This window comes from Misgurnus anguillicaudatus, chromosome 19 (assembly GCF_027580225.2).
Source record: "Misgurnus anguillicaudatus chromosome 19, ASM2758022v2, whole genome shotgun sequence".
Classification (NCBI taxonomy): Eukaryota; Metazoa; Chordata; class Actinopteri; order Cypriniformes; family Cobitidae; genus Misgurnus; species Misgurnus anguillicaudatus.
In genome coordinates this window covers 50,447,101-50,472,567 of record NC_073355.2, presented here as the reverse complement: position 1 = coordinate 50,472,567, position 25,467 = coordinate 50,447,101, and the positions used below count along the sequence as shown (strand labels likewise).

The 25,467-nt window shown below is 36.6% G+C and overlaps 3 protein-coding genes across 7 annotated transcripts in view; 2 read left to right on the top strand and 1 right to left on the bottom strand.

The window, feature by feature from the left end:
* The window catches only part of LOC129422851 (uncharacterized), a 469,570-nt gene extending 458,975 nt beyond the window's left edge, over nucleotides 1–10,595 (top strand). For 2 of the 3 annotated variants that reach the window (XM_073856538.1, XM_073856537.1), the window contains exon 2: nucleotides 8,382–10,595. In XM_073856538.1, the coding sequence (XP_073712639.1) occupies nucleotides 8,382–9,658 (1,277 nt within the window). In that variant the 3' untranslated portion in view covers nucleotides 9,659–10,595. Of the gene's footprint in view, nucleotides 1–2,917; nucleotides 3,055–3,455; nucleotides 3,675–8,381 lie in introns of those variants that run through there. The other variant, XM_073856536.1, reaches the window with a different exon arrangement.
* The window catches only part of LOC129422537 (uncharacterized), a 681,876-nt gene that overhangs the window by 92,071 nt on the left and 564,338 nt on the right, over nucleotides 1–25,467 (bottom strand). The window lies entirely within an intron of this gene.
* LOC129422503 (uncharacterized) lies at nucleotides 1,321–25,467 on the top strand. 2 transcript variants are annotated; one of them, XM_073856554.1, is made up of 4 exons: nucleotides 1,321–1,621; nucleotides 2,997–3,054; nucleotides 11,478–11,696; nucleotides 23,007–25,467. In XM_073856554.1, the coding sequence occupies exons 3-4, from the start codon at nucleotides 11,609–11,611 to the stop codon at nucleotides 24,356–24,358; spliced, it is 1,440 nt and encodes a 479-aa protein (XP_073712655.1). In that variant the 5' UTR covers nucleotides 1,321–1,621; nucleotides 2,997–3,054; nucleotides 11,478–11,608; the 3' UTR covers nucleotides 24,359–25,467. The 2 variants fall into 2 exon arrangements, with proteins under 2 accessions (XP_073712655.1, XP_073712656.1); XM_073856555.1 differs by lacking the exons at nucleotides 1,321–1,621; nucleotides 2,997–3,054 and adding an exon at nucleotides 3,579–3,674.

Genomic DNA, 25,467 nt, shown 5'->3' with positions numbered 1-25,467 from the left:
CACCACCTATAACCTCATTTATATACTACTATATGAAACATTTAAAAGACATCAATTGTAATGTTAACAACGTTCTTCTAACTACATAAATCATAACGCGATTTTGTAGGAATTGTAATAAGGCGCTAAAAAAATACAAATGAGGAGTTTTTTCAGCCAATGGAATCACGCGGGGTCCTAAAGGGGCAGAATTGCCAGGAGGGAACATAGGCTGAATCCCAAACCGCCTACTTCCATACTATATAGTATGCAAAGTAGCGCTTTTTACATACTATATAGTATGGAAGTAGGCGGTTTGGGATTCAGCCATAGACACTAAAAGAAATGCTTCCTCAGAAAGGATCATAGAGGTACCAAGAATATACCCCAGTGTATACTGATGGATCTAAAGATCCTAATACCGGGAGAACAGGTTTTGCTTTTAGTATTCCCTCTTTGAACATTTTTATTAATAGGAGAACATCAGATCATTTATCGGTATATACTGTAGAAATGATGGCAATAGCAACAGCATTACAGTGGATAGAAGATAATCAAGTGGAAAAGGTTATACTTTGTTCAGATTCATGTTCAGTATTATTACAGTCATTGAAATCATTCACATCTAGCAGACAGGATTTACTAAATGAGATATATGAAAATCTGTATAGATTCAATCATAGGAACATCAGGAAAACGTTTATGTGGATACCAGCTCATAAGGGGATAGAGGGTAAAGAAAAGGTTGATATATTAGCAAAACAGGCTTTGGAAGCTGAGGATATCATTAATATCTCACTTAGTAAATCTGAAGGGAAAGCAATAATTAAAGCCTAAACTATTAGGGAATGGCAACAAGAGTGGGATACAGGAAAAACAGGACGTCAACTTTATAAAATACAGCAAGAAGTAACAGTAGTGAGGATAACTAAAAGAGGCACAAAAGAGGAAACTATTTTAACAAGATTAAGACTGGGACATACTATGTTGAACAAAACCTTAAAATTAATAAATTAACATCCAACAGGAAAATGTGATCATTGTGGACTAGAGGAAACAGTTGAACATGTTATTTGTGTATATCAAAAATATAATAATGAACGAGAAATAATGAGGAATGAACTTAGGAAGATCGGAGTGGTGGAATTAAGTCTTAAAAACATAATACATAATGGAGTAGAAAGTTTATTTCTTTATCCTAAAACAACAGGGCTGATTGGGAGAATTTAGTTTTTATTTTTTTATTTTATTTATTTATTTTTTACATAATGTAAGGCTGAAACTCTGGTCCATATTCCAATACAGCAGGTGGCGATAATGCACCTTAAAGTTGGTGCTACCCGCCATTAAAAGGAAGAAGAAGAAGAAGCAAGGATCATAGAGCTTTCGGACGCGGTCAGTGTGTTTCGAGCCTGATGTCTTCAGCCACGTGGAAATGCTTCGGTGTGCACTGAAATAATTAAAGCTTCTTCGATTATTTTATTGTTTCGTCAGCAGAAGACGGATTTCTTAATACGCTAACCGTTAGCAGTGAGAAGAAGTTGAAAATCTGACCCGGACTCACTGTTGTCTCTGGAGCAGGGATTCATTGTCCGGACAGCGTCATAAACATCTCCTGACTCATACAGTTGTGTACTTTGAGGTAATGTCCAGCACGTTTAATAACAATATTATTCAATGTTTTTACCCATGTGAACCAGTGTACTGTGGAGATCGAGGACTTAAAACGGAACATGTGCGCTATTCAGACAACTTTAAATTACCTCAGAACTGCATCTGTATTTATCACTTCTCTCTTTAGTTCTTATTTACCTTTTATATTTAGTAACGTTATGGGAGAGCGGGGTACAAACTAAGGCTTTTTGACTTTGGCTCTATCATACATTTTTTTTTTGAGTCAGATTAATATTTTTTAATATTAATATCTCTGCTACAAATGAACACTTATGGGTGATTTTCCAGACAGGGTTTAAGTCTAGTCCCTGGCTGAAATCCATATTTGAGTTGTCTTAACTGAAAACAACCTGTATTGACATAAGTTTAAGTACATCATTGTCATTGTTTTGTCTAAAATTAAACATAGTTGTTTTTGTAAAATTTGTCTGTAAAACAACTTAAATGGCCTAAAATAATGAAAACCTGGTCCTGCTGGATTAATCTAAACACTGTCATGGGGCCTGTTTCAGAAAGGTGGTTAAGTGAAAACTCTTAGTATGTTAACCCTGAAATGAAGGAAACTCAAGGTTTTCTGTTTCAGAATGGGAGGTAGGTTAAACCTGAGACAGCGGGGTAAGTCAAGAAGGAGACGTAACTTTTATAATCAGAGTCTGTTTCTGGGGTAACTTGTGAACCTAAGTTAACCTGGTCGTAAGCAGGTTTTATTTAGTAAACTCAGAGTTTCTGGCAGTCTCCTTCCCTTTTTTTAATGAGTAGCGATGTCTTTTTAGTTTATTTAGTCCATTCATTCATCGTGTAGATTTGTATTATCCACACTGTAAATCATTTTTAGCTGTCTTTTAAGTTATAATCAAATTGCGAGTGCAAGTCATTTTAACTTACTACTTTATATATTTTATAATAATAATAATACATTTTTATTTGTAAAGCACTTTTCATAGTTAAAAACAATCCCAAAGTGCTACAGAGTATAAACAAATTTAAAAGCATGATTATAAACAAAAGTTAAAAACATGAGAGAAAAGATAAAAAGAAACCTTTCTTAAAAGAATCCATGGCTTGAGGAGCCCTTAGGTTGTCTGGAAGAGAATTCCAAAGACGGCTTGATTCCCAATAGTGCGGGGGTTGAAGAAGGGCTTTGTATAAATTAAGTTCAAACACAAATAATTCAGTAAAATTCTGTCTATATACTAAAGGTGGATATAGTTGCCTATAATACAGATATTCACACATTCATCCATCCATGATCCGTCATTACACCAATACACTCTCAATCACCCTGAAATTAAAAAAAATCCTCCATATATCATTAAGGGGTTTGATTCCCCTCCATTTTTTAGGCCTTGACTACTACAGAAGCCACACATGCATTTGACCCCAAGGACTACATCAAGTCAAGTAAGTTTTGATGATAAATATAAATATATTTATGGTATTATAGTTTAACCAGCTAATACTAAAATGTGTTTATGCAGTAACTAGCCAGTAAATCAGATATCTAAATGTAAGCGGGCACTATTATAATAACTATAATAATGCTTATAATGATTTTGTGATACACACTAAAGGAAAAAATAAAGTTCTACTTGCAGTTAAATCAGTCAAGATGTCATTTTTAACATTTGTTTTACCTTGCATACATGTCTTGCATACACGAGGGTCAACGTTAGAAATTAACCAATTAATAAAACTAAATTTAAATAAAACTACAGAAGTGAAACATTAAAAAAGTCTGAAACATATGGTGAATGTTTTATCAACATTAAATGTTTTAATGCCTTACATTCTTTCATTTCTAGTTCACACCCATAGAGTGAAAGTGATTGAGACCTTCAGTGAAGCTCCTCCTACAACAATCCACCAATAAATGTTGGAGTCAAACACACAGAGAAATCACTCCATGTGTGACAACTGAAATCTTCATGACATAATGTTGATGCTGGTGAAAGAGGAACTTGAGAAGATGACAGATCCACAACCATGCAGAATAAAGGATGAAGATACTGAGGAACAAATAGGTTGGTGTCTATTTATCATTCTTTATCTTTGAGGGTTGAGGAATAATCATAAAAAATTAAATTTGGCATTTAGAAACATGAGGGGAAAATAAACTAAAACCTAGGAAACCTAGAATTTTTTTTTATTTTCAATAAGGTTTTCCATTTAGTTCTTTTAAGCAAGTCTCAAAAAGGCTAATTCACCCTATAAATAAAGCATGTATACTTGCAAAACATCTTTGAATCTGAATACCATGTTCACCAAAATATTGTTCTGAATTATAGTTCTGATTTAAAAATTTTCCTCACATTTTGGTTTAACGACTCAGATTTGATAATGCCATAAAGTACAGAATAAAAGCAATTTAAACAAACTTTCTAGTTAAAAATTAAAGTAGACTAGTGTGATCAACAGGGGTGATTTTCATTTTAGGGGCCCCCAATGGAGTATAATGAAATAAATAAAATAAATAAATAATTGGAATACAGTGTAAGGTTAGGTCTATATGTGACCCGTCACGGAAACCAGACACAAGTCAGCAGCACAACTTTCGAGATAATGAGAAAGTTTTTTTTTTCAAAATTTGTGATTTTTGTTTTATTGCACAATCTGTTAGTTGAGATCACGAAGAAGCCTCTCCATGTTTGAAATAGCAGTTTTTGTATATTTAAAAGCTTACGTTTTGCGGTTGAAATCGGCTTCTTTTTCCGGAGATTCTAGCGTGCAGCGGGGGCCGTCATTGTCTGTATATTTACATACTGTATAAGCGGGTGTTTTGCCCCTGCCCCCAAAGGGAACAGCGTGGCTCCTTAATGGGGATAGTTCACCCAAAAATGAAAATAATGTCATTAATGACTTACCCTCATGTCGTCCTAAACTCAGAAGACCTCCGTTCATCTTCGGAACACAGTTTCAGATGTTTTAATGTTAGATTTAGTCCGAGAGCTTTCTGTCTCCTCCATTGAAACTCTATGTACGGTTTCCATGTCCAGAAAGGTAATAAAACATCATCAAAGTAGTCCATGTGACATCAGTGGGCCAGTTAGAAAGTGTTGAAGCATCGAAAATACATTTTGATCCAAAAATAGCAAGAATTACGACTTTATTCAGCATGGTCTTCTCTTTCGGTTCTGTTGTGAACCGTGTGAAGTCACGTGACTGTAGTGACGCGGCTGACCTGTTCCTCAGATATGTTTGCTAAGTTCTTTTTTTTAAAACTTACAGCGTGTGTCTCTCCAGAGTGTAAACGAAGCTTGGGCGCAGAAAAAAAAGCTGGGGCACAACAGATAACAGTCAGCCGTGTCGTACGTCAGCCGCGTCATTGGCTTGCTCGACTTTATGCGGCGCCGCAGTCGGATGACATCAAAGTACCGTGATAGCTCTTCAAGAAAAAGTCACACAGAGATCGTTGAATTCGTTATATATTTGGCTACATGTTTTGTCTATCAATATTTTCCATGAAGTCATTAGTTGATGGAGGAACAAGTGAGCGATTGGTTACATCCCTAAAGGACGTCACATTTTCGACGGCGCTATTTGGATTATCTGTTATACTACCTCCCTATTTTAAATACAAACTTTGAAGGCGGGTTTATGTGTTTAACAGAACGTAAATTACCGGAGTGTAATCTAATATACCCTTACATGTTACGAAGAAAATAGTCCTCAGATTGTATATTATATACTATTACCAGACATTAATGTGAAATCTATTTAATAAAAACAAGACAGAAGTTGTGTTTGGTCGTCAGGGGGACTTGAGTGCCTGTGTTGAGGCACTTGGTAACCTTGGGTCACACATTCGTTCATTTATCAAGAATGAAGTTATTTTTAAAGGTGTTTTTAAATTTGGATTGATTTTTGCACGGGATGACGCCTCCTTACTTATCCGATCTTTTGAATGTCTACAACCCAGAAAAATCATTAAGGTCTTCTAATCAGTTACTCCTTGATATTCCGAGATGCAGGCTTAAAAACAGAGGCGACCGGGCCTTTTCAGTGGCAGCTTCTGTAAGGGAAAAATAAAATATATATCCATCTGTTTGGCCCAACGTCGGAATCCAAACAGCATGGCAGAAGGATCGTCAAGCGTTCGGTCTTTTCTGGCGCTTATCAATGACGTTTTAACGTTACGCAACTTAGGTAGCTTCATCTGACTCCAAGAAGATAAAGACATATTGTAATATGAATCAAAATTGATGTAATTGTGGAATTTGGATAAACGTTTGATCATTCTATTTAACTCATCATTATATTGACTCGTTCAAGTGGATCTCAACTGTCGCTTAGAATCCTTGCATCAGCTGCTGCAGGTTCACGATCACAAACTCGACCATACAACTAATCAAAAGTTAAGAAGTTCGTCAGACCTTATAATTAATGACAGTCAATACAGCAATGTTTAACTCTGGTAAGTAGAGTTAACTAGTTCGTCAGACCAAATAATTAAAGGCAGCCGGTGCATCGATGCTTAACCCTGTAGTTAAAATTAAGTGGTTTGTCAGACCAAAATAATATAACAAAATGACAGACGATGCGCCAAACTTTACTCTATTGATAAAGAGTAAGTGGTTCGTCAGACCAAATAACTAAAAACAAAATGGCAGACAATACGGCTACTTAATCCTGGTCATAGATTTGCGGTAACAAAGAATACATCAATTTACTTGTTGTCAATAATTCAGAGTAAGGCAGAATAAATGCAAATGTAACAATTTATTAACCAGGTAGGAAAAACATAATTCAGAAGCCAATTTACAATCCAATTAAAATACGAAAGAATAAAAAGAAAAATCATTGCATAACTGGTAAGAATGAAGATCTATTTACAGATTCCTCAAAATAAAATGAAATACATGATGTATTTCTATGAGGATCTATATCAACGATACAGCATCATGGGGGTGCATTTCTAGATATGCACAAAGCATTGTGATAATGATATACTGATTGTTTTTTTTTTAAAGCTCCCATTCTGTCTGTGATTTTGAAGCTTTGATTTTGTTTATAGTGGGCAATATAACATGTGTTCATGTTTCACGTGTAAAAAAACGCGGTATTTTTCACACAATTTACTTATCTGTATAGTGCTGTTTTCACTGTCCTCAAAACAGGCAATACGTATCGAGTTCTGATTGTGTAGTTTGTTTAGTGTGCTGTGATTCGATAGCTGCTTAGCTTAGCAGAGCCGTTTGAGCCAAAGCTGGTGACTGACGTATTCATGTGGGCGGAGTTTAGTCAACGAACTGTTTTGCTGACGTCATTAAAGCAGGAAATAGAGGGCTGTTGTCCAAACCTACCGTTCGTTGTAGGCTTTTAAAGAGGAATTCTTTTGAAGAAAATATATCGCCTGGCAGTGAACTTTCAGCATTATCATTTTACAGCTATTATTTATGCTATTTAAGTCCAGGGTTGTGGCCTTATATATATATACACACACACGTGGGTGATTGGTCAACATGTCTAAGGTAGGAGGTGTCTCCCAACATTAGGTTAAGTTTACTTATTTATTGTCACAGATTAACATTGAATCCTGTTGTCATAATAATAAACCCAAATGTACCACTTGCATTAAACACAATTCATATAACACCAAACCATAGTAAAGCCATGGTTAATTTTAATAAGGGAAGACCGAATGCAATAAAATGTTCACATGCAGTTAATAGAATTAACAGTTTTCTATGATACTCACAAAGACTGCTTTTTTGAGAAGTTTATTTGTCCGTAAACCAAAAAGACGCAATCATGAACTCATTTAGCTCTGTGCATGCGTGCCTTTGTTGGGTAGGAAGCGTTGTGCCTCGCACATTATGCGCATCACATTGTCTCAGTTTAAGGCTGCAGTCCAGTCTAACACAGTTAATCTCATCATTATACAGTAAAGAAATCACCTCAAGAATAAAAATAAGGCGTTAAGTTTTGTTGTAAAACAGTACAAAAAAAGATTGCCCAATCTATAAGCATAGACATTATTCATTCCACAGAAAAATTCAATTCTATTTTATTTATATAGCCATTTCAAAATTGTTTCATTGTTTCAAATTGTTTCAAGTTCGAGGACGAGATGGGGAAAAAGAAACAAAATCCTGTTAGTGTAAGAGCCGCTCGCATGTAATGCAAGTGTCATACAGTATAATGGTTGAATATCTGCTCGGTTCCGGACAAGCTAACTATTGCGGCATAAGTATATTTACAAGATGAGTTAAAGACTAATACTATGCACCTTCTTCCAGCCTACAATAAAATCATTATGTTCAATTTGCAAACGTACATTAATATTTTCTTAATATTTGTTTTAGTAATGTGGCCAAAGCCCCCTAAAAATGGCCTAACAATGCCCATGGTGATCAACACTGCAAATGTTTGTCATATTTTATTTAATATTGCCAGCACTATTCATAGATAATGCTATTTTCACTAAAATATTGAGGTGCATAAGCTCAGATTAATTAGGTTTATGATAAATTACGTCAAAAAAGAAATACAAAACCAGTCCTAACTGAAAGAAAACAAGTTGACAAAAACATAAAATCAAATGTTTGGTGATATTGTAAACACCAGAAGTGTTATAGGGTTTTGAACAAAGCACAAGAGATAAACGACAAGAGCAGAAATATAAGTGACATAATGTACTTCACATTAAAAATAACATGGATACATGACATCTCAAATGTGTTTTGTCACTCTGGTTTATCAATATGAACTATTTACTGTCTTCATTTTAGATATGATGGAAATAAACACGGATCATCTACTTGAACTGAATGAAGTGGATGAGAAACATCAGAATGTGAAAAGAAACCATAATGTTTCACAGAAAGAAACTCTGAAGACAGAAGACATAAAGTGTGAAAATAGTTTCAGAGAAGATGAACGCCCTGCAGATCACAAGAGGACTCACAGTAAGCAGAAACCTTTCACATGTCAACAGTGTGGAAAGAGTTTCAGAAGAAAAGATCACCTTAACATACATGTGAGTGTTCACATCGGAGAGAAACCATTCACTTGTCATCTGTGCGGAAACAGTTTCAGAAATAAAAGTACCCTTAAGTTTCACACATTCATTCACACTGGAGAGAAACCGTTCACATGCCATGAGTGTAAAAAAAGTTTCAGAAGTAAGAGTACCCTAACAGCACACATGACAATTCACACTGGAGAGAAACCTCACGCATGTCTTCAGTGTGAAAAGAGTTTCGTAGATAAACGTGGACTTGAGGCTCACATGAGAAGACACACTGGAGAGAAACCTTACATATGCTCTCAGTGTGAAAAAAGTTTTTTAAGCAAACGCACTCTTAAGGCACACATGAATGTTCACAATGCAGAAAAACCATTCACATGTCATCACTGTGCAAAAGGTTTTAAAACGAAACGTGACCTTAATAGACATGTTAGTATTCACACTGAAGAGAGACCGTTCACTTGTCATCACTGTGGAAAGAGTTTTAAAGTGAAAAATATACTTAAAAGACACCTAAAAATTCACACTGGAGAGAAGCCTCACACTTGTCATGTTTGTGGAAAGAGTTTCAGTTTGAAGTCTTTTCTTAAGAGACACATGATGATTCACAGCGAAAAGAAACCTTACGCATGTCTTCAGTGTGAAAAGAGTTACATAGAAAAAAGTCAACTTGAGATTCACATGAGAAGTCACACTGGAGAGAAACCTTACAAATGTCTTCACTGTGAAAAGAGTTTTACAAGGAAAGATATTCTTAAGATACACATGAGAAGTCACACTGGAGAAAAACCGTTCACTTGTCATCAGTGTGGAAAGAGTTTTACAATGAAACGTGACCTTAATGGACACCTAAGAACTCACACTGGAGAGACACCATACGCGTGTCAACAGTGTAAAAAGAGTTTCAGGGCAAAATTTCAACTTACTGTACATTTGAGAACTCACACTGAAGAGAAACCGTTCACATGCCATGAGTGTAAAAAGAGTTTCAAAACAAAAGCTAACCTTAAAAGACACGCAAGATTTCACACTCAATAGAAACCATTCATGTGTCAACAGTGTGGATATGGCAACAAAGTTTAGAAATCAGCTGAAGTCTTATTAATAAAACTGTCTGGAGGATCCTTACTAAAAGTCTACATGCACACAAAAGCCAAAAATGGCGTACGGCAAAAAAGATTCAGGCCGTTTCTCAATATGTGTTCTTGTCTGTACTTGTGTTCTTGTGGAGCGGAAGTACTGTTCCAATACCAAGTTCACATCAAGTCAAGTTTACATAACATCTCAGGATGTGTTCTTGATCCGTTCGTTTTATTGAGGATGCATCAGAAGGTGACTTGTGTGGACTTATGACAGCCAAGTTTCCCAGAATGCATAAAATGCAAAGAGGCTTGTTGATGTTTCCTAATGATAACTTTATTGTATCAAAATTAAAGATGCATTTTAGCATAAAACAAACACCACAAAGCCACTTTCAGCCATTCTCCATGTGTATCGTCAAATAACTGTATGATCTTGCACCAGCACCTTCCTCCTGTCATGGGTGGCATAACCTTTTAAACATTTCTCTCACCTATAGAGGACACACCCTCAAAGAAATAAACAATTAATCATACAACAACATAATTATTTAACATTTTTTGTTCAATTTGTTCATTTAAATATAAGCTAGTAACTATGGCTCCTATAATTCTCTTTCGATATATCTAACTGGCATTTTTTGGTCTTTCAATTTATTTCTCTTTATTATTTATATGAAGTCTGTTATTTGTTATTATCGTTTTAACTGATGTTAAAGTTAAGTTTCATAACTATTATATATTTTCTATATAATCTTAACACTGAACCACTGCCTTTGTACTTTAACTAAATTTTTTTCTTGTGTTTACTTCATGTTGTACAAAAGTTTTGTACTTTTAAACGAATGGTTGTGTTTTATATCATATTTCATTTTGTAATAAACACATTGAAGCTACTCTGCTGTCTGTGTACTTTTGCATCTGTTCATTTTTCTTTTTTTTCCATGACAAGAAAAATAAAATATTAATGGCTGTTTCATTTTTAAAATGCAATGTTAATGGTACAAATTTGAATTAGAACTGTATTCAGAACATTCTAACAAAACAAATATTGGTTGATCTTTTTCACATTTTTTAGGTTGATAGAAGCACTGGGGACCCAATTATAGCACTTAAACATGGAAAAAGTCAGATTTACAAACTATGACCTCTTTAAGGCAGAGTAATGAATAGGTTATTTGCATTTTGTTCAGGAATAAGGATCGGATTAATATCCGTTTAGCTAAGACTCATTTTTGTGTCCGAATGCAACTGGACGGTTTTAACTATTTATAGTTATCTGATCAGAGAAGTGACCTCGTGTAAGGCCCTATAATGACTGCTGGAATGTAAAAAAAAATTTAATAATGTGAAAAAATATAGTAAAAATGACATTCTTAAATGTAACCTGGTGAGAAAACTGGCAAAATAATTAGGAAAATCAAAAATGTTAAAATTATGTGGTTGTTCTGCATTCGGCTGAGTTTTTCATTTTATTTGGCTTCGGACAAGAATTTTCCTTACAGTGCATCCCTATTTCTTTTTGTAAGAAGGCATTTGATAAAAATTCAGTCAAATTAGATGAAGTGAGACATTGGATCAAAGAACGGAGGGATTAAAACACTGTTAATAGAAATTTGTGAATAATAATAAAGACAAGAGAATAATAATTATACGTCCATAACCAGAATGAATAGGTGTTAATGGGGGTCCCCAAAACCTTAATCCCCTGATTTAAATAAAATAAAATTGTGATTGATACATGAGAAACAGATTGTGTCTCTTTTTTTCATTTCTAGTTCACACCCATAGAGTGAAAGTGATTGAGACCTTCAGTGAAGCTCCTCCTACAACAATCCACCAATAAATGCTGGAGACAAACATACAGAGAAATCACTCCATGTGTGACAACTGAAATCTTCATGACATAATGTTGATGCTGGTGAAAGAGGAGATTGAGAAGATGACAGATCCACAACCATGCAGAATAAAGGATGAAGATACTGAGGAACAAATAGGTTGGTGGCTATTTTTCAATCTTCATCCTTGATGGTTGAGGAATAATCATAAAAACATTGAGAAACATGAGGGGAAATAAACTAAAATCCATGAGATGATAACTTTCAGCATCTATAATAGATTCAGTAGAATTAGATTGGATAAAACTCTTTACCTGATGTTTCAAAGCAATCTTCAGTGGATTGAATGATTGTGATCTCCATGCAATGCTCTACTACACTTAAACCTCATGTTGTGTTCACGTCATTATAGAGAAAAACAGTAGTTAATGTTGTTGCACTAGACTGAAATTTATTGACTTTGTTTTACGAAGACTAACAGTCTCTCTCTCAAAAAAAGTGTTTTTGTCTCTTTTGGGGTTCCTCCCACCAACTTGTTGCACTTGTGATGTTTCTGATAAAAATGACCAGCCTACAGAAAATAGTTATAATCAGGGTCTTCAAATGTCTCAAACAGAAGAGAGAAAAGGAAGAGATGCACATTTTGTGCCACAAAAGATGTCCAAACAAGCACTGTCTGTTTTAAATGCAAAGCGCCCATTAACAAGGCACATGAAATAGGCTATTGTCATTCATGTGCATACGTTCAGTAAATGCATTAGATGCATGCATCATTTACATGAGCTCACAGAAAATTTGTTGTTTTTCATTTTGGTTTGTTCTTAAATAGGTACATTTAACAACTTAGATTTGATAGGGAACGTCACAATTGTAAAATAATTTTCTATGTTTTGTGATCTTCCACCTTCACTTTAAATGGCCGATCATTTTTGACTGGAATCACCAGAAGTGTGACTCTGTGTCATTTTGTACAGAATAAAATCAGTTTAAAACAAACTTCCTAATTAAAATTTTAATTAAGACTAGTGTGATAAACACTATATTTAATATTGCCAAATTATTCACAGATAGGTTTGCAAAGGGGTGGAAATTTATTTAATTAATATATTTCCAGAAACTTTCTATTGGAACTTAATCTGGGGAATTTTGAAAATATTCATAATTGGAATATAATACAAATTTAATGGGAATTTGTTGAAATTTTGGGAAATGCATATAAACTATGTCATATATAACACAAATAAACATTTTGTTTGGTCATAAGCAGACAGCAAGATAATACAAATTTTAAAAATGACGTCTTGACTGATTTATTGAAAGTAGAACTTTAATTGATTCTTTCATAAGGAAACACAAAAGCATAATAAACACTATTAGTAAATATAGCTGCAAGCAGTGATACCGGGGTCAAGCTGAATATGGCATAAAATGAATCATACATAATGACTGTCATGATTTAAGATTTATGTTTGCATTAGTTTTAGAAAAAAACCCCAACATTTTTTATATCTTGAGACCACTAGGTGGCACTGTGCCAAAACAATAGATTGTGACTCAGGTCATGACTATGATGACACTCACCAAATTTGGTGTAAATACGATAAAGAAGAAGAAGAAGAAGAAGAAGTTGTTGTTTTATTTATATACACCTTTCCATGGCTCAAGGCCACTTCACATAGTATAATACAGTACATTAACACCTCCACCTATACAATACAACACATAAGACCATATACACAATACAAATACATTAGATCAGATTCAACAACATTATCCATAATAACTACTGAAGAGATATATTTTAAGTTGGGCCTTAAAGGTAGACAAAGTTGGCATTGTACGAAGTGAAAGGGGTAGGGAATTCCATAGTTTGGGTGCATTAACACTAAAGGACCTACCACCTACGGTGGACAGACGAAACCGGGGAATGGACAAAAGACCAAGCTCAGATGATCTGAGGGGCCGGGCAGGAGAATAGGGGCAGAGAAGGTCAGACAGGTATGGAGGTGCAAGACCATGTAATGCCTTAAATGTGAGAAGCAATATCTTAAAGTGAATGCGTGACGCCACAGGTAGCCAGTGAAGATCATGCAGTAGTGGTGTAATGTGAACAGAATGCCTGGTGGAGGTGAGAACTCTTGCTGCAGAGTTTTGAACATACTGTAACTTTGCTATGAGTTTTTTAGGCAGACCAAGAAACAGTGCATTGCAATAGTCCAGACGTGATGTGATCAATGCATGGGTTAAAATTTCAGCGTCACCTAAAGTGAGAGAAGGTCGAAGACGGGCAATGTTGCGGAGATGAAAAATGAGTTTTTAACAACTGAAGAAATATGAGAGGCAAAAGATAGAGTGGAGTCAAATAAGACACCAAGATCACGGACGGTTGAAGAAGGCTCAGCATGAACCCCATCAATTTCAATGGACAGTTCCATTCTTTTAACCGAGGTAGTTGTGCCAATCACCAATATTTCAGTTTTGTTGTTATTAATTTTGAGAAAATTCAAGGACATCCAGTGCTTTATGTCCCTGATACATGCTGTGAGTGAGTCAGGCAAGGACAGCCTATCAGAGCTGGTGGTAAGATGGATTTGGATGTCATCAGCATAGCAATGAAACTGGAGTCCATGCATGCGTATGATGTCACCAAGTGGAGAGATATAAATGATAAACAAAAGTGGACCTAAAACTGATCCTTGAGGAACACCCTGTGAGACTGGAGCAATGGCAGATTTATGCCCTTGTAGAGTGATATAGTATTTTCTGTCGCTGATATAGGAAATGAGCCAGGAAAGAGCTGAACCAGTGATACCGATATTAAAAAGGCGGGTGATAAGTATTTCATGACAGACCGTATAAAAAGCAGAGCTTAGATCGAGAAGAATAAGAATATTTACTAACCCTGAATCCATGGACATAAGAATATCATTAGTCACACGAAGAAGGGCTGTTTCTGTGCTATGTGAAATGCGAAAACCTGACTGAAAAGGTTCAAAAAGGCCATTTTCACTTAAATAAGATCTTAACTGTGAAGCCACAACTTTTTCCAGAATTTTGTTTAAGAAGGGTAAATTTAAGATTGGCCTGTAGTTGTTCATGTTTAGATGGTCGAGGCCTGGTTTTTTGAGAATCGGGGTCACTGCAGCCATTTTTAATTCTGCTGGAACGATGGCCGTTATTAAACTACAGTTTATTATATGTGTTATAAAAGGCTCAACCTCAGGAACACACTAAAGAGATGCAGAGATATAGTCTCAAATGTCTTGACCACTAGGGGGTGCCAAAAAGTTTACAAGTCCTCTCCGAACATGTTGCTGATGAACCATACCAAGTTTCATAACAATACGCAATTGAGTTTATGAAATACTTGAACTTAAAGAAAAAAATCCAAATGACCGACACCCAAAATGGCCTACCGGAAACCATTTAGTATCGCTTGATCCAACAAGACTACTCTCATAATTTTACACTCAACTTTGCAGTAGTTATAAGCAAAATAGGCGTTTTTCATATCTCGTGATCACTAGGTGGCGCTGTGACAAAACTGTGCATGCACTTTCATGTCATCTTTGTTATGACGTATACCAAGTCTCATATCAATATGCAAAAGTTTTGCGAAGATACAGACTCAAATACATTTTGCGTGCTCGCCATCATATTCGTTGATGCGTTAGACGACAACAGACAGGTCTATCAAAAAGCTTTTGATAACTTTTTTTCTGGAGTGTCTCTAGATGATGCGTACCGAAAATCAAGCCAATCAAACAAGCACTCTAGGAGGAGTTTGAAAACGTAGGTGTGCAATATAATTCAATATGGCCGACAGGAAGTAGGTTTGACTCTAACATTTTTGGTACCGTCGGGCTCAGCAAGGAATCAATAAAGTGATGTCTTACGTCAGTGTGGCATTTAAATCAAATGCTATAAAGATTTTAAATAATTTCTTTACATTTCCTGACCACTAGGTGGCGCCAGCCTAAAGATTTATTGGCGTGCTCAGAACATGTCACTGATGAACCATACCACATATCGTAGCGATACGCCATTGCATTTGTGAAATACTGAACTTAACAAGAAAATTCAAAATAGCCGACACACAAAATGGCAGACTGAAAACCGTTTGGTATCGTTTGACTCTGCATGCCTTATCTAACAAGACCACATTCATGATTTTAGACTTAAGTTTGCAGTAGTTATTAGCGAAAATAGGCATTTTTCGAATCTCATGACCACTAGGTGGCGCTGTGACGAAACGTTGCATGCACCCTCAGTTCATGACTATAATGACATATACCAAGTTTCATGTCAATACACATAAGTTTTTCGAAAATATGGCCTCACGTCCATTTTGGCGCGCTCACCGCCGAATATGTGGTCCCTTTATATGAGAATGCATTGGTCTATCAAAAAGCTTTTGATAACTTTTTGTCTGGGGTGTCTCTAGATGCTACATACCAAAGGACATGCAAATCAGACAAACGCTATAGGAGAAGTTTCGAAAAGATAGGTTTTGAAAATATCTTTTGAAAATGCGGTTCTTTTCATGTTTTGGCCAACATGATCTGCCGTAAGGTCTTACTAACATGCATATATTGTTCTTACTGAGTCCCATTCATTCAAATATGGATGTTTTTTTTCTATCCGGCAAAATAAAGTAATTAAATCAAGACGAGCTGAATATTGCACACTCTTAAGACTAAACACTGTAATATCAGTATAAGGGAAACTCAACCTTATTTTGTTTCACTCCGGAATGGTAATGTTAATTAATAAAGATAATAAATTGTTATTAATCATTATTTCTTCATTTCTTTGGGTTTATTATAAGCAGCCAGTTATATAAAACACGTAGGCTACTTTAGTAGGATTTGTATATTTTATTTTGATTTGTTAAAATTAAATTAATAAATTATATGTTATGTAATAATTTTACATTTAAACCAAAATATCAAACAATACAAACACGTCTATCCAGAGCACGTGATCTTCTGCAACGCCTGAGAATTTTAATCCTGTCCGAACCGGTACATAAAATCAGAGACGTTGTGAGGGACACGTTAAAACTCAAACGTCATTTGGAAAACTAATTATGTCCGAATAGTGCTTTTGAAACCACTTCATTGTTTCCTTGGCCTTGTGTTTTGGATCAGTGTCTTGATGAAATGTGCACTCTCTTGTCATTTTCAGCTTTCATGTAGATGGCAGCAGATTTTTATCCAGAATGTCACAGTATTTTTCTCCATTCATCCTGCCTTCAATAATCTGATGTATGCGCAGTACCACTTGCTGAAAAGCAGCCCCAAACCATGATGCTTCCACCCCCAAACTTAACTGTTGGTATGGTGTTCTTGGAGTGGTGGGCAGTGCCATTTCTTCTCCAAACATGGTGTTGACCGCATACACCATTCAGTTAAAAACACAAGACATGCAATCGTAGTTTCAAACTTACCTTAAAATGTAACGTATGCGCATGCAGCAGAGGTGTAAAGTAGGGATGAGCGAGTAGAGCATTATCTGTATCTGTATCTGTTAACCATATGAATTATCTGTATCTGTACCTGGAGTGGGTGTGGCCTAACCCAGAAGTAGGCGGAGTTTGTCTTGAAATGGGCGGGGGTTTAACCTGTATGTTATTTTAAGCATGCAATTAATATATGGGTTGATCAGAAATTGTTATATTTCTGTATCACTGATCATATGAGGGAGAGAGAGAGTGTTTGTTTGTAGCTTAATTTGTAATATTATTTATTATTTATACCACTACTACCTTTATATTTTATGAAATACAGCAAAAAGCAAAAAGTGTCAGACACTCAGTGCGTAAAGTAAAAAAAAACTGGTTAGAGCCAGCTGATGGTTAAAACTAAAAGAAAAAAAACTCAGATGACTGGCAGAGAGAGGAAGAGAAAGCGAGAGTGTGTGTAGCTTAATTAATTTGTAATATTTATAACACTAACTTTAACTTACTACCTTTATTTTTTTATGAAATACAGCAAAAAAAGTGTCAGACACTAAGTGTGTGAAGTAAAAAAAAAGTGGTTAGAGCCAGCTGACCAGAGAGATGAGAAAAAACTGACGAGAAAGAGTAATATTTTGTAATATTTATAACACTAGCTTAATACCTTTATTTTTTTATGAAATACAGCAAAAACGTGCCAGCCACTCAGTGTCTAGTTACTGGTTAGAGACAGCTGAAGGTTTAAAAAAGAAAAAAAAATTCTCTGACAAGCAAAGACGCAATGCGAGTCGCATTCATGTCTGAACGAACCCATGTTTACCAGAACTCTGCTGGTTAGTACGTATTAACGTTACAACCCGAAGTAAAAAGCTAAAGAAACCCTAAACGTTAATGTAAAAGAACCGCGAACCTGAGTGACTGAGGGAGAGAGACAGAGAGCTGTGAATGAGCAGAGCGGGACACAGCAACACAATACATCTGTATGTGTGTAGGGGAGGGACGCTGTTACTACTAGCCTATCACAGAACGCTGACACAATCAGCTACCCAATGATGATTTTCATTTAATCCGAGCACAGATATTGACTCGTATTACTCGTATAATACTCGTACTCGGCAGAAGTGCTTTATCCGTACCGGATACTCGTTTCAGCCGAGTATCCGGCACATCTCTAGTGTATAGTACTTGAGTAATTTTACTTGATTACTGACTGTACTTAACTCTTTCCCCGCCATTAACGAGATATCTCGTCAATCAAGAGAAAACGCTTCCCCGCCAACGACGAGTATTTCCGTCTTTCCGCAATACCGCTATTATCCACTATTATCTGCAACTTTTTAAAACCGGAAGTATTGCCCTATGGCAAGCTGCTGCGTGTCCGTGTCTGTTTTAAAGATCGCTCTGAATGGGATCTCTATGAAAGTCCGTCACAAAAATGGAATTATCTCTGCTTTTTGCTCAAAATGTGGTGTTTTTGCAGAAATCTACCCATATTCAAAAGCTGATTACAAAAGAACTACTCAAGGTAGGATGAAACGGTTTTTTGTTTGAAAGCAAAGGGTCTGTTCTTTCATTTGGTATATTGTATGTTTATATATTTGAAGAAGAACATTTTCTGGAAGGCATTAAACTTTTGTGAAAATCATGAAAAACGCTGGCTGGCAACTTTTTTTTTAAAACGCTGACGGTGAAAGAGTTAAGTTATTTTTGGTAATTTTTACTTTACTTGAGTACAATTAAAAATCAATACTTTTACTTAGTTACATTTTTTAAGAAAATTTACTTTTTACTCCTTACAATTTTATTTACAGTCAAAAAGTACTTTTTTAGAGATCAATTCATTCTATTTTCCCTTGCTCTTACCAAAACAATTGAATTGTGCTGATGGTCAGATAAATTTAAATGTATTTCATTCTGGATCCTTTGGACCATTCTAAGGAATTGGCCAACAGTTTATCTGATAATGAAGATTTTTTTGCTTCTTTGAAACCGTCAACACATGAAGCGTGTTCCCGTGTGACACGTTCCCTGCCTTTCTATCAAGACTAAGACCTTGTTCTGGCTGTCACTCCAAATCTGATTTTGCTGCATATCCAATTTGACAGATTCACTGTCCATATTGTGTATCAGAACTGTTCAGATCTGATCTGTGTGTCCTGTAGCATTCTGATGTTTTACGGATTATTTGCACTGTTTGTATGGCAATGACGTCACGCTGCCTCGACGTCTGACGTGTTTACGTGACGGAACAGTATGACATTACCACTGGATGTAGCCTGAAACGGATAAGAAAAATGGATTTCATGTGTTTTTTTGGCCGTTCACACATTCTAAATGTGATTGGATTCCTATCAGATATGCACCAAAATCGGATTTGGACTGACAGTGTGAACCAGGTTTAATACACATTGGCTGCCTGTGAGAGGCTTGATAGAGCTTGAATTTTGAAAATTAGCTTCTGGTTAAGTTAATTTCAAGGTTTTACCACTTTGAGTAGCATGTTGCATACTGAAATTAGGTAGTCTTAGTTTGATAAGTAAGGAATAATTGACGACGGGCAGCTGAATTATAAGAAAATAATGCACACCCTAGGTGGTAATGCGGCACAACGCAAAGCGGAGTTGTAACAACAATCAGATAATTCAAAGGGACCGGAGTCATTTATTCCGCTTATACCACGGTTACCACAAACATTGCTCTGGTGCCTATTTTTAAGACATTTTAAAGGTTAGGTGTGTGGTTATTAAAAAATAATCAACACCCATGGAACATTTCTCAGCCAATCAGAATAAAGCATTCAATAAACCTGTGGTATGTATGAATGCAATTAAACACAAACAGTTGTAAAGCAGGATAAAACCTTTTATGTGTTTCATTCACTTCATGTTTTTAGAGATTAAAAGCTTAAACACGAATCTCTAGTTTTCATTCTTCCTGATACTTTTACTTTTTTAATAGTCAAGTACAGTTTTAATGTTGTACTTTTTACTTTTACTCAAATATGATTCTGGACAGATACTTTTACTTTTAATTGAGTAAAATTTAGACTCAGTACTTGTACTTTCACTTGAGTAACATTTTTGAGTACTTTTTACACCTCTGAAATGCGGTCGACAAAAGTACTATTTGGACGGGATTAGTTTTACATAGGGAGGTGGGGTAAAGCAATTTTTATCAGAGCTTCTCAGTGATTTTAGTCCCGTCCAAATGCTCCATGTCAGTAATCATTGCGGACAATGTCAGAAAAGATTACAGCGACTTTTACCTTAAAGCAACACTATGTAGTTTCCATGTAAAAATGACTTACACCTCCCCCATGTGCTTGAAAAGCGCAACAGTGCCTGGTATCAGACACTCTTTTGCAGGCAGAGGAGGGGCGGGGCTGTGTGCTCTACCCTCCACCGCCACTTTCAGAGTGTGCTTGTAGCAGCTAGGAGGCTGCTCAGGTTGCAGCAACAGTACAATTTGTCCAGTTAAAAGTTGTTCTATCATTGAAATAATTTTAGAGACATTATTTAAAGGTAAAAAAAACTACATAGTGTTGCTTTAAGGTCTGAAGCTTTTTTTCTTTTCTTGGAATCTTCTGTCAAGGGTTTTCGCTGCTTCTTCCCTGGCTCTGCCATTTACAACAATCGCTAGATGTGTTTGGTTCACCTGCCTCTGTGTTGTTTGCCGTAAAGTGATCCTGCTTCTCACGATATCTGAGACTTTGTGAGACTGAAGGATGGCGTGTCGGATACAGCGAACTTGCAAGTGGGGTATTCTTCCTACAGGCGGTAGGGGCGGGCGAGAAAGTCTTCATTCGTACTATAATGAGTCATTTACCCATATACCGAAATACGACGATGAAGAGGTTTGTGAATGCCCTCCAAGTAGTCTGAAATTCATTGTTTTTATGCTTCTTCTCTATCAGATCGGAAGTAACTAGTAACTAACTACTTGTATTAGATGATGAAACTACTCTTTTAACTGTAACTCAAGTAGATAATTAGATTTTTATCCTTACTTGAGTAAATTGTTTTACAAGTGTTTGTAATTTTTCTTGAGTATAGATTTTGGGTAGTCTACCCATCTCTGCACTTCCGACCAGTCCTCACTTCAATCCCAGCCATTGCCACCTTTGAATCACTTGAGTCTCTCTATGGCAACACTTCCCTAGCTTGTGTTACCTTGAACTCCTCTTCCAAGGACTTGAACGACAGTTGCAATTTGTTGCAGTATCCGTAAAGTGCGATTCTACTTAGACTTTTTGGAAGCCCCAGCCATCTTCTGAGGTGGCTGCTGACTTTCGTCTCTAAGGTTTCCAGAGTCGAGATTGGTACTTCATAGACGAGTAGTGGCCTTCTGTGCCTGGGAAAATGATGTAACCTGCCAGGCCAAAAGGTTGACTCACTCCAGAGCCAAGGCAGATGTCCAGATATGGGTAAGGGAGCTAAAAAAAATGTGTGTGGACAGAAAGGGCTTTTGAAATCCAGAGAATGATCTGCCTCCTTTCAGACTTAATGCTAGAGGGATTCATTTGCAAGACTTGGAGGTTCCGGGCACTGTGGGGTGTATTTGGGCTCGGCTCCTCCTGCATCTTACCAGGTTGTACACCTGTGTGTTGTGTTGGTCCTGTCCCCACCAGACACTTCATACTCCCTTGTTGGATCTTTAGGCCTCGCTCGTTTGCTCATACTGCTTGCTCATAGTCATTCGTCTGTTGCCTTTTTGTAATACCTTTGTATCCGTCCAGTTGGGGTGCTCATCCTCCCCCCTCTCAAACACCCCTGGGGGTATTTTTTCTTTAGGTTCATCATAGCTTATTGTGGGAGTTTCGCTCACAGAAGACACAGATTTTGTTGCCAGACTGTTCTGCCCCGATTGTCGTCTCTCTGAGCTGTCACCGGCTCTCCGGTAGTCAGCACGCTTTTCTTGGTTGTCAAACGTTCTTTCCTGGTCGTCACTGATGGAATCAGGTTAAAGTTGTGCAAATACATCATCTAATGCCACTGGACACATGGCTGATCAGACACCAACTTGTGTCCAGTTGGCAAATCTAGCTACATTGACCCCATGGATCCCCTTTCTTGAGCCATAGACATCTTGAGGATTTCTCCGCTGCTTCAGTGGTGTTGCGGATGGCTTTTCTCCATCCTTACTACAACAGACTGAAGGCTCTTTACAGGTATCGGGCTACAAAGCCCATGCATCCTACCTCTATTGGCTCTCCCTCCGGCGCATTGACACTCAATTGCCTGTCCCTCATACTTGGTGAGCTTCCTCTTAAAGGCCTCTTCCAGTCTGTCTTCACAAGGGACTATAAGCTCCAGCAGATCCACTTGTTTGGTGGAATTTGACAAGAGAACAATATCTGGTCTTGAGGTGGTAAGACATTTTGACATTATTTTGTGTGCAGGATTCAAGAAATTATCTGTGCATGTTATGGAAGAAGTCAAGTACATGCAGGTGGTGTGGCCTCAACGGCCCTTCAGTAAGCAATGTGCTATGTGACTGAAGAATGTGCAGAGTATAAATTAATCTAAAATTCCATTAAATCTTGTTGTTTTAAAACAGTTATGCTGTAAGAGTTTTTAAGTACATTTACGTTCCTGTTAGGCATCTCTGCAAAAAATCTTATTCCCAGTATATTCCCATTAATTCTCATATATCACTGTCAATTCCCATGGTAAGTTTCCAGCCTTGAAAATTTCTGGAATTTTGCAACACTTCACAGATAATGCTATTTTCACTAAAAACATTGAGGTGCATAAACTCATATTAATTGGGCCTATGATTAGTTAGTTAAAAAAAGAAATACAAACTAACGCAAACAAAACATGCTACAAAATGATAGAATCCAATATTTGGTGATATTGGAAACACTACAAGTGTTATAGGGTTTTGAACTCAGCACAAGGGTTAAATTACAAGAGCAGAAATTGACAACAAAAATAATGGATACATGTCAATCTAAAAAAAAATTGTTACTCTGATTTATCAATATGAACTATTTACTGTCTTCATTTTAGATTTGATGGAAGTGAAAGAGGAGAGTCAAGCTGAAGTGGATGAGAAACATCAGATTGTTAAAATAAACCATAATGTTTCACAGAAAGAAACTCTGAAGACAGAAGACATAAAGTGTGAAAATAGTTTCAGAGAAGATGAACGCCCTGCAGATCACAAGAGGACTCACAGTGAGGAGAAACCTTTCACATGTCAACAGTGTGGAAAGAGTTTCAGAAGAAGAGATCACCTTAACACACACATGAGGATTCACACTGGAGAGAAACCTTTCAAGTGTCAACAGTGTGGAAAGAGTTTCACCTTTCAAACAGGCCTAACCCAGCACATGAAAACTCACAAGGGGGAAAAGCCACACGCATGCCATCATTGTAACAAGAGTTTTCCATATACAGCTGAACTTAAGATACACATGAGGTCTCACACTGGAGAGAAACCATTTAAATGCCATCATTGTAACAAGAGTTTTCCATATACAGGTCAACTTAAGATACACATGAGAATTCACACTGGAGAGAAACCTTACACTTGTCATTTGTGTGGAAAGAGTTTCAGAACAAAATCTGACATTAAAGCACACATGAGGGTTCACAATGGAGACAAACCACATCCGTGCCATCACTGTGAAAAGAGTTTTATAACTGCAGGTAAACTTAAGATACACATGAGGACTCACACTGGAGAGAAACCTTACACTTGTCATCTGTGTGGAAAGAGTTTCAGAGTTAAAACTAACCTTAAGATACATGCAAGAATTCACACTGGAGAGAGTCCGTTCACATGCCATGAGTGTGAAAAATGTTTCAGAAGTAAGAGTAACCTTATAGCACACATGAAAATTCACACAGGAGAGAAACCTAACACATGTATTGAGTGTGGAAAGTGTTTCAGTTTGGAGTTTCACCTTAAGAGACACATGATGATTCACAGTGAAAAGAAACCTCACGCATGTCTTCAGTGTGAAAAGAGTTTCATAGATAAACGTGGACTTGAGACTCACATGAGAAGACACACTGGAGAGAAACCTTACATATGCTCTCAGTGTGAAAAGAGTTTTACAAGTGAAGGCACTCTTAGATCACACATGATTGTTCACAGAGGAGAGAAACCGTTCACATGTCAACAGTGTGGAAAGAGTTTTAAAATGAATCGTGACCTTAGAAGACACGTGATAATTCACACAGAAGAGAAACCATACGTGTGTCGTCAGTGTGGAAAGAGTTTCAGGACAAAACCAAACCTTAATGCACATTTGAGCACTCACACTGAAGAGAAACCGTTCACATGCCATGAGTGTAAAAAGAGTTTAAAAACAAAAGCTAACCTTAACAAACACATGAGAATCCACACTCGATAGAAACCATTCATGTGTCAACAGTGTGGATATGGCAACAAAGTTTAGAAATCAGCTGAGGTCTTATTAATAAAACTGTCTGGAGGATCTTTACTAAAAGTCTACATGTGCACAAAAGCCAAAAATGGCAGTCGGATGACCATCGGATGACCATCTATCTGTCTGTTCTTGCAGCGCAGCATGAAAAAAAGTCACACAGAGATTGTTGAATTCGTTATATAACTGGCTACATGTTTTGTCTATCAATATTTTCCATGAAGTCATTGGCTGATGGAGGAATGAGCGAGCGATTGGATACATTCCTAAAGGACGTCACATTTACGATGGCACAGTTTGGATTACCTATTATACTACCTCCCTATTTTAAATACAAACTTTGAAGGCGGGTTTATGTGTTTAACAGAACGTAAATTACCGGAGTGTAATCTAATATACCCTTACATGTTACGATGTAATCCTCAGATTGTATATTATATTCTATTACTAGACATTCATGCGAAATCTGATGTAAACAATAGACTATATATCTATATTTCAAGGATTATATGGATTTGTGGACAAAATGGTCATTGGATAATTCACACATCTGAAACAGACTGGATTCGACTTGTGATCTACACAAAGGTTTATTTTTGCATGTTGTCATCCGGACTTCTGTCATAAAATACTACATATGATGCTAGAACATCTGTATCTCAAAACGGCTTTACAGGGGGTATGGCTTAGCTAAATGAGATGTAAATGAGCCATATTGTCTCTCCCGGCAGGGAAGTGTTAACTTTTCTTTTTGTATTTTCTCAGTTTGAGTTTTCCTGAGTTCCTTTATTCAAATGGCCACAACTTCGCCAAATATTATCAGATTTCCATGTGTTACACATCGTTAGAAAGCTTAGAAACTGCACTGTGAATAAATCAAAATGCCCCAGATCCGACTTGTGTCCCTACTCTCCACGACTGGTCACATTTATGTTCTATAGTATGTTAACACTGAACCACTGCCTTTGTATTGTAACTAGATTTTTTTCTTGTGTTTACTTCATGTTGTACAAAAGTTTTTTTTTAAATTTAATGAGTAGTTTTAAAACATTTTGTAATAAATCCAACGAAGCTAA

Bases quoted from the DNA above. Each gene is read 5' to 3' on its own strand.
- LOC129422503 (XM_073856554.1), top strand. From the start codon at position 11,609: ATGTTGATGCTGGTGAAAGAGGAGATTGAGAAGATGACAGATCCACAA. The intron at 11,697-23,006 runs GTTGGTGGCTAT...TCTTCATTTTAG, and splicing joins AGATACTGAGGAACAAATAG to ATTTGATGGAAGTGAAAGAG.